Source organism: Rhinichthys klamathensis, unplaced genomic scaffold (assembly GCF_029890125.1).
Source record: "Rhinichthys klamathensis goyatoka isolate OS25496 unplaced genomic scaffold, OSU_Roscu_1.1 h1tg001040l_1, whole genome shotgun sequence".
Taxonomy (NCBI): domain Eukaryota; kingdom Metazoa; phylum Chordata; class Actinopteri; order Cypriniformes; family Leuciscidae; genus Rhinichthys; species Rhinichthys klamathensis.
Genome location: NW_026607317.1, coordinates 15,001 through 25,000, shown reverse-complemented (window position 1 = coordinate 25,000; position 10,000 = coordinate 15,001). Strand labels below are relative to the sequence as shown.

Here is a 10,000-nt window from a genome sequence, read left to right as displayed (position 1 = left end):
CATCTGTCCATCATAAAAGTGCATCTATCCATGATAAAAGTGCATCTATCCATCATAAAAGTGCATCTATCCATCATAAAAGTGCTTCTGTCCATCATAAAAGTGCATCTGTCCATGATAAAAGTGCATCTGTCCATGATAAAAGTGCATCTGTCCATGATAAAAGTGCATCTATCCATCATAAAAGTGCATCTGTCCATCATAAAAGTGCATCTGTCCATCATAAAAGTGCATCTATCCATGATAAAAGTGCATCTATCCATCATAAAAGTGCATTCCACTTATTAAGCCTAAAGCACAACTTATGCGAGTAATGCGACGTACTGCTGATATTTAGGCTACGCCATGACACAGTACGCGCACACACACTCACTACTCACACACACACTACGCTACTTCTGACGTCACAAGTTGCGTAAATTATGCTTTAGGCGTACATAGACTATGTATGTTTGGCCGGAAGCTAGAATTTTACTTTGTAACGTGTTAAATATGGATATTTTTCTTACACAAGCGCATTGGCTTCTCTTCAGAAGGCCGTTATTAACCCCTGGAGCCTGTAGAGCACTTTAAGACGGACAGATGCACTTTAATTCACTGCCATTATAAAGTTTGGAAGAGCCTGGACATTTTTTAAGATACCTCTGATTGTGTTCGTCTGAAAGAAGAATGTCATACACACCTGGGATGACTTGAGGGAGAGTAAATAATGGGGTAAGTTTCATTTTAAAGTGAACTACTCCTTAAAGCACTGATAAATCACAGCTGATGCTGTATGACCATGTGTCCCATCAGGCCTCGACTGACACACAGCTTAGGAAACTAGAGGAGCTTCTGTGTGAATCCAACACCAGGAGTGAAGACCTGCAGAAAACCGTCAGTGAAGTCACTGCTGCCAAGAACAGACTCTCAGGTGACGCTCCTCTCACTGAATTACCTGGATTACACTGCCGTTCTTTAGTGTGGAGGCAGTACACATTTTTTGGAGCACCTTTCTATTCATCAAAGAATCCTGAAAAATAAAATATATCACAGTACGGACAGATCTTAATCCTACTAGTCAAATATAACAGGAACGTATGTAAAAGCATTTCTTATATTCAAATAGTCAATTTCTGCACAACTAAACATGTTCTTCTAGTAAACCTCAGCTTTTGCTTCAATTCTGACCACAGTGTCCAGACAGGAATATTTTACATTCATTGATCTCGTAAACGTACACGTTTTCTGTGACGTACTCAACATTATCTTGGTGGCAAATCAGCACAATTTACAACAACATTATCAAGCTGACTAACCGATGAAAAATTACTTGTTTTGGTATTGGAAACATCGACAATGGATGTGAAGAAACGTCTCGGGTTACGACTGTAAACCTAGTTCCCTGAGAAGGTGAATTGAGTGATAGCGTCTGAAGCACTTGTATCAACTAGTCCAATGGCGAGAGTGAATGTCACGGGCGGGTGACGTCACGACCAGGAAAGGATAAAAGCTTCGATCAAGCCGATCACAGGGATGTAGGACGTATCGCAGCGTCTCGTTCCCTTTTAAGGGAACTAGAGTTACAGTCGTAACCTGAGACGTTCCCTTTCGAGTCATAAAACTTGACAAAAGTGAATGGCGAGGACCAGCCCGCTGCATCGCAGACTTCTTGAAGGGATACCCCTGACATTAGGGCCCTGGAGGCAGCCATACTCCTTGTTGAATGGGCTCTAATGGCCAGAGGTGAAGGCTGGCCCGAAACCTCATAAGCAAGAGAGATAGCCTCAACTATCCACTTGCTAACAGTCTGCTTTGATGCAGCAAGCTCTTTCTTAGGAGACCCAAAGCACACTAAAAGTTTATCAGACTTTCGCCACAGGGCAGCTCTGTGGACATAGTTGACTAGTGTTCTGACTGGACAGATGAGGTTAAATTTTCATGGTCTTGATCCTTGAAAGGAGGACGACAGAATGCCTGCAGAACGATAGGCTATATCCTGCCTTAGGATAGAGGAAAGCTTTGACCATCCCGGGTGAAAATTCCAGGCACGATGGGGATACCGATAAGGCCTGAAGATCTCCTACTCTCTTTAGTGAGGAAATAGCTAGAGGGAACACAGTTTTGAGGGTCAGAAACATTTCTGAGACAGAATAAAGAGGCTCGAAGGGAGCGACAGATAAACCTTCTAGAACCAGTGCCAGATCCCAGGCTGGAACTCTGGTACGAACGGCAGGCCTCAGCTTCAGGGTGCCATGAAGGAAATGTGTTATCAAGGGTCTCACCCTACAGATAGACCACCCTAGGGGACATGGTAAGCTGCTATGGCTGCAACATATACCTTCGGTATGGAAGGAGATAAACCTGATGAGAAACGATCTTGATGGAACTCTAGCATTGTCCCACAGGACAATTAACTGGATCCCATTGTCGTAGATTACACCAAGAAGTAAAAACTCTCCACTTCAGGACGTATAGCTTCCTCGTGGACGGAGCTCTGGAGTTCAGTATGGTCTCTACAACCTCGGTTGAGAGACAAGAGTCTATGAGTCGGGCCCCATCAGAGGCCAGACCCACAGGGTGAAGTTAAAAGGTCTCTACTGCCCGGCAGCTTCAGGGAAGAGTCGTCAAGAAGGGATATTAGGTCCGAGAACTAGTGATGGGGAGGAGACTGCCTATGCCGAGTCCGAGTCAAGACCGAGTCTTTGAAGGGTCGAGTCTGAGTCGTGACCGAGTCCATTGGTTTTCAAATACAGTCGAGTCCGAGTCAAGACTGAGTCTTTGAGGAAGCAAGTCCGAGTCGAGATTTTGTTTGAGGAAGCATATCCGAGTCGAGATTTTGTCTCGACATCAGTTTTGATATTCATGATTTAATATCACCCCAGTTAATAATCAACAGTTAGGCCTACAGACTAAGCTAGATTGGGAATTGTTTAGAGAAGTAGTCTTAACTAGTGATGGGGACGAGACCGCCTATGCCAAGGCCGAGTCAAGACCGAGTCTTTGAAGGGTCGAGTCCGAGTCGAGACCGAGTCTTTGAAGGAACAAGTCCGAGACGAATCCGAGAAAGCAGAAATTGGTCTCGAGACCGGTCTCGAGTCCGAGACCGGACTCGAGTACTACATCACTAGCGAGAACCACACTCGGCTTGGCCAGTACGGAGCTAGAAGCAGTAAACTCATTCTGTCTTGGCTGACTTTCTCCAGAACTCCTGGGAGCAGTGCAATCGGGGGAAATGCATACAGACGCAGTCTCAGCCACCTCTGTACTAGTGCGTCCAGTCCCAATCGGGCTGGGTGTGTGAGATAGAGAACCACAGTGGACAGTGCGTCATGTCCTGAGACGCAAACAGATCCACCTCTGCTTGGCCATAAACCTCCCAAATGTGCTCCACCATTCTCCGGGGCTCAGCCCCTGTCTTGACAGTATATCTGCTCCTACATTTTGAAGTCCCAGAATATAAACTGCTCTCAGGGAGAGCATCTTCCCTAGGGACCACAATAGAATCTGGTGCTCCAGTTTGCATAGTGGACGTGAACGCAGACCCCCTTGACCTCTCGAGGCTGGTCTCTGGTGTAATAAGAGCAGCCACTTCGGTGACCCGAAGCATACTGGCAGGAAACAACCGATTTGACTGACTTTCGACCCTCCTTGGAGAGCGAGTCTGATCCAGTGTTGTGGTGATGCTGGATAAGGAGCTCGCTGGAAACCGCTGCGCCCCAGGCACTGTGGGTGGCAGGGTTGGCAGAACGGCCTCCTGAGGGCACTGAGGTCTGAGTGAGCACTGTATAATGAGGTGAATACTGCTCCACCCTGATTGGGGCTGCCCTCAGAGGTCTGACACCTGTGGCGTCAGGACCTCTTCTTAACCAAAGCCTTCTTCACGAGCAGAACGGTCCTCAGATCGGTCTGCTAATTAGAAGACTTCGGCTGAGGGTGTCGTCCCGCACCCCATGGTTTTTGAGGGGGGGCACAAGAAGAAACACTCTGCTTGAGTTGCGCTCGATACGAGGAGCTCGACGACTAGGGCTGCTCACGCCCAGCAGCCCCAGAGGCCTGTTGACGGCAAGGGACTTAGTACTTGAACACCTCTGCTGGCTTTTTAGCCTCCTGGAACCTCTCGACTACGGTGTTAACAGCATCACCGAAGAGGCCAGGGGGCGATAGCGGGGCGTCCGGCAGGAAATATTTATCTTTGTTCTTTATCTCAGATAAATTTAACCAAAGGTGTCTCTCCGAAGACACATTAGCTGCCATAGACTGCCCAATAGCACGAGCAGTCTCTTTTGTTGCCCGAATAGGCAAATCGGTGGCCCGACGCAGTTCTCGGACCACATCAGGCCCCGTCCCCTTGCTAGTCTCCAGGTCCCTCAGCAGGTCAGCCTGATATGCCTGTAATATAGCCATAGTATGAAGGCATGCACCGGTCTCACCTTCTGCTGTATATGCTTTTCCCACTAGTGTTGATTTATGTTTTTAATGACTTATTTGGCAGCATTGGGACTTCAGGGCCAATGCCGATGCTGGTGACAGATAGCTCGCGAGCGTCTGTTCAACTTTTGGCATCGCCACTTACCCATATTCTTTTAGCCCCCTTATATCTGAATATACGTGGACCTGTCGGCTAAATAGACTTCCTGTAACTCAAGAAGTATTAAAGATATCCTAATATCCTTTTAGATTTTGGTTTTAAACAAACTTTACTTTTGGTATCTTCATTTTAAGGTCCTGAGAGGAACCATTTTTTATTGTACCTAGTGCAAAATAGATTTTTTTAGAAGGAAATGGGGGGATGGGGGGGGGGATTAAATTAATCGTTAATGGGGGGCATTAACACAGGTAAAATGATAAAAAAAATTAAAAAGACAAAAATACCCATAAGGATGCACAAGGTTTAATCCGTGTTCTGCTCCGATTAAGCGTTCGTTCAAGTGGTTTAAACGTGTTCAATCTTGCCTTTGCAGTTGAAAACAATGAGCTTGCGAGGCAAATGGAGGATCTGGAGAACAAGGGCATCCACATGAGCCGCTCCAGAACCCTGCTGATGTCCCAACACGAGGAGCTCAAGAAACAACTCGAGGAAGAGCTCAAGGTGTGTGTGATCCCAGCAAGCAATAGCTGTCATTTCTCCGTCTTGGTAAACTATAGACCCGATATAGTCCGGCTATGAGTAGGTTAACTATAGACTCGATATAGTCCGGCTATGAGTAGGTTAACTATAGACCCGATATAGTCCGGCTGTGAGTAGGTTAACTATAGACCCGATATAGTCCGGCTATGAGTAGGTTAACTATAGACCCGATATAGTCCGGCTATGAGTAGGTTAACTATAGACCCGATATAGTCCGGCTATGAGTAGGTTAATTATAGACCCGATATAGTCCAGCTATGAGTAGATTAACTATAGACCCGATATAGTCCGGCTATGAGTAGGTTAACTATACACCCGATATAGTCCGGCTATGAGTAGGTTAACTATAGACCCGATATAGTCCGGCTATGAGTAGGTTAACTATAGATCCGATATAGTCCATAGTCCGGCTATTAGTAGGTTAACTATAGACCCGATACAGTCCGGCTATGACCCGATACAGTCCGGCTATGACCCGATATAGTCCGGCTATGAGTAGGTTAACTATAGACCCAATATAGTCCGGCTGTGAGTAGGTTAACTATACACCCGATATAGTCCGGCTATGAGTAGATTAACTATAGACCCGATATAGTCCGGCTATGAGTAGGTTAACTATACACCCGATATAGTCCGGCTGTGAGCAGATTAACTATAGACCCGATATAGTCCGGCTGTGAGTAGATTAACTATAGACCCGATATAGCCTGGCTATGAGTAGATTAACTATAGACCCTATATAGTCCGGCTATGAGTAGGTTAACTATACACCCGATATAGTCCGGCTATGAGTAGGTTAACTATAGACCCGATATAGTCCGGCTATGAGTAGGTTAACTATAGACCCGATATAGTCCGGCTATGTGTAGGTTAACTATAGACCCGATATAGTCCGGCTATGAGTAGGTTAACTATAGACCCGATATAGTCCGGCTATGAGTAGGTTAACTATAGACCCGATATAGTCCGGCTATGAGTAGGTTAACTATAGACCCGATATAGTCCAGCTATGAGTAGGTTAACTATAGACCCGATATAGTCCGGCTATGAGTAGGTTAACTATAGACCCGATATAGTCCGGCTATGAGTAGGTTAACTATAGACCTGATATAGTCCGGCTATGAGTAGGTTAACTATAGACCCGATATAGTCCGGCTATGAGTAGGTTAACTATAGACCCGATATAGTCCGGCAATGAGTAGGTTAACTATAGACCTGATATAGTCCGGCTATGAGTAGGTTAACTATAGACCCGATATAGTCCAGCTATGAGTAGGTTAACTATAGACCTGATATAGTCCGGCTATGAGTAGGTTAACTATAGACCCGATATAGTCCGGCTATGAGTAGGTTAACTATAGACCCGATATAGTCCAGCTATGAGTAGGTTAACTATAGACCCGCTATAGTCCGGCTGTGAGTAGGTTAACTATAGACCCGATATAGTCCAGCTATGAGTAGGTTAACTATAGACCCGCTATAGTCCGGCTGTGAGTAGGTTAACTATAGACCCGATATACTCCGGCTATGAGTAGGTTAACTATAGACCCGATATAGTCCGGCTAGGAGTAGGTTAACTATAGACCGGATATAGTCCGGCTATGAGTAGATTAACTATAGACCCGATATAGTCCGGATATGAGAAGATTAACTATAGACCTGATATAGTCCAGCTATGAGTAGGTTAACTATAGACCCGATATAGTCCGGCTATGAGTAGGTTAACTATAGACCCGATATAGTCTGGCTAGGAGTAGGTTAACTATAGACCGGATATAGTCCAGCTATGAGTAGGTTAACTATAGACCCGATATAGTCCGGCTATGAGTAGGTTAACTATAGACCAGATATAGTCCAGCTATGAGTAGGTTAACTATAGACCCGATATAGTCCGGCTAGGAGTAGGTTAACTATAGACCCGATATAGTCCAGCTATGAGTAGATTAACTATAGACCCGATATAGTCCAGCTATGAGTAGATTAACTATAGACCCGATATAGTCCGGCTATGAGTAGGTTAACTATAGACCCGATATAGTCCAGCTATGAGTAGATTAACTATAGACCCGATATAGTCCGGCTATGAGTAGGTTAACTATAGACCCGATATAGTCCAGCTATGAGTAGATTAACTATAGACCCGATATAGTCCAGCTATGAGAAGGTTAACTATAGACCCGATATAGTCCGGCTATGAGTAGGTTAACTATAGACCCGATATAGTCCAGCTATGAGTAGATTAACTATAGACCCGATATAGTCCAGCTATGAGTAGATTAACTATAGACCCGATATAGTCCAGCTATGAGTAGATTAACTATAGACCCGATATAGTCCGGCTATGAGTAGGTTAACTATAGACCCGATATAGTCCGGCTATGAGTAGATTAACTATAGACCCGATATAGTCCGGCTATGAGTAGGTTAACTATAAACCCGATATAATCCGGCTATGAGTAACACACTTCTAGCCAAAATAACCCCTTGTATTTGGTTACATGTCGTTTTTGCCAAAATAACTTGCGATATGTATGATATTCCATCATGTAAGCAAAGTAAACATTGATTACAAGGTGTTTGGTTTCATTTCTTCACTCATTTAATTTCTTTGTTATCTATTTGATGATTAGTCTAGTCTTGGGTTCTGGTTTAGACGTCTATTAAATTTTCACTGACAGCCCAAATGTTGCCTTGTTTTAGTCTAGACGTCTGGCTAAATTGGCTAAACGTGTTACTATATGACGTGTGTTTGGACGGCAATTAGACGTCTTTTAAACACAAAATACTACGTGAGGATCCAGGTGGTGTGTGAGTGACGTGGTTGTGTGTGTTCAGGCTAAAGCGGCGTTGAGCGGCGCTCTGTCTGCGGTTCGCCAGGAGTGTGTGGTGTTGAAGGAGCAGTTTGAGGAGGAGCAGGAGAGCAAACAGGAGCTCCAGCGTCTCGTCTCTAAACTCAACAGTGAAATCACGCTCTGGAGGAGCCGCCTCGAGGCCGATGCCATCCAGCACTGCGACGAGCTCGAGGAAACCAAGTATGCATCAATGGTGTAAACGTGCTGACACACCTAATGTGGTTCCAGGTCAAAAATGAACCGCATTTTCAAATTTGTGCTCATTGTGCTGTATTATGTGTGTATTAGAGCTGTGCGATTCATTGTTAAAGTCCTCCTGTAGTCAATCATTTTATCCCTTAAAACTCATCTTTTTCCTTGAATAAAAATAAGAATAAATAGCTTGAATGTAACTCGACACGCTTGCCTCATTTAGTATATGTTATTCTATGAATATGCAAATGAGCCCTGCCTCCACTCACTCACTAGATTATTAGAACTGCACGATTAATTGTTAAAGTCCCCCTGTTGGCAATAATTGTTAGTGCAATGCATTGTACTAAAATGCTTAATAGACAGCCAGATTATTCTACTGTATCACTGTAACAGTTAAAGTGCCCCTATTATTGTTTTTCCAATATTCCCTTTCATGCAGTGTGTAATAAAGCTGTTTGGGTCACACTTTACAGTAAGGTTCATTAGTTAACATCAGGTAATGTATTAACTAACATGAACTAACATGAGCAATACATTTGTACAGTATTTATTAATCTTTGTTAATGTTAGTTAATAATAATCCAGCTGTTCATTGTTTGTTCATGTTAGTTCACAGTGCAGTAACTAATGTTAACTAATACAACCTTTGATTTTAATAACGTATTAGTAAATGTTGAAATTAATATGAACTAAGATTAATAAATGCTGATGAAGTATTGTTCATTATTAGTTCATGTTAAATAATGAACCTTATTGTAAAGTGTTACCGCTGTTTGTGAATGTAAACGTTCTTTAAAATTGTAAAGTCGAAAGAACACGATAAATAAAGTTATTGTCTCCCAAAAGAAAGAATCGACTCTGAACACGCACTGATCCAGATCAAAACCAAGTCTGGATTACGTGATCTAATCCCATTTCAGAATCCTTTTTACTCTTTAAAAATCCAGGATTTGATCCGATGCACTTCTTTGGAGCAGCATCAGCATGCCATCGTTCTGTCCTCGACTCTCGGTCTGCTCAGTAACGGTGTGTGTTTCAGGAAGAAGCTGTGTGTGCGACTGCAGGAGGCCGAGGAGGCGCTGGAAGCCACGCAAACCAAGAGCTCCAGCCTGGAGAAGAGCAAGCAGCGTCTGCAGGGAGAGCTGGAGGAGCTGAGTGTGGATCTGGAGAAGGTCAGAACCCGTCATCAATACTGTCACGCATGCATCTCTCACAGCCAATGCAAGTAGAGCAGAGCCGCATAGGGCTGTCAGATGTCACAATGGCTGAAAAGCAAAATTTTAATTTCTTTCTTAAAGGGACAGTTCACCCAAAAAAGACCTTATGATTTACTCACCGTCAAGTCATCCTAGACACAAATGAAGGCATAAGACTATAGAACATCCCCAATGCAGAACACACACACATACAAACACTCACATGCATACAAATACACACATAGACACACTCACTCACGCACGCACGCAGGCACACACACACACTCACGCGCGCGCACACACACACACACGCACGCACGCACACACACACACACACACACACACACTCACTCACACAAACATGCACACACACACACACACACACCTAGGAATTCCCATTGGGAGGTCATATAATGGGGGCAATGGGTTTTTTTCTCAATTTTTCTCAAAAAATGTTTTTTTAATAAAAATTAATCAGTCACAAAGCAGACTGCACACAGATATGAAGTGATCAGATTTGAAAACATTTACAATGAAGAACCTAAAAAAACTCTTAAACTTCACCAAACAAATTGTTGTATAATGTCTAAATATATATCTGAATGCACACTGATGACAACACCTGAACAGCTCATTTCTCCATAAGA

General features: G+C 43.9%; 1 protein-coding gene across 1 annotated transcript in view; it reads left to right on the top strand.

The window, feature by feature from the left end:
- LOC130079394 (myosin heavy chain, cardiac muscle isoform-like) overlaps positions 1 to 10,000 on the top strand; it is a gene marked incomplete at its 3' end in the record, with an annotated part of 48,522 nt that overhangs the window by 37,824 nt on the left and 698 nt on the right. The window contains exons 9-12 of the mRNA XM_056244641.1: positions 796 to 913; positions 4,944 to 5,071; positions 7,946 to 8,142; positions 9,197 to 9,329. Coding sequence (XP_056100616.1) covers positions 796 to 913; positions 4,944 to 5,071; positions 7,946 to 8,142; positions 9,197 to 9,329 — 576 coding nt within the window. The remainder of the gene's footprint in view (positions 1 to 795; positions 914 to 4,943; positions 5,072 to 7,945; positions 8,143 to 9,196; positions 9,330 to 10,000) is intronic.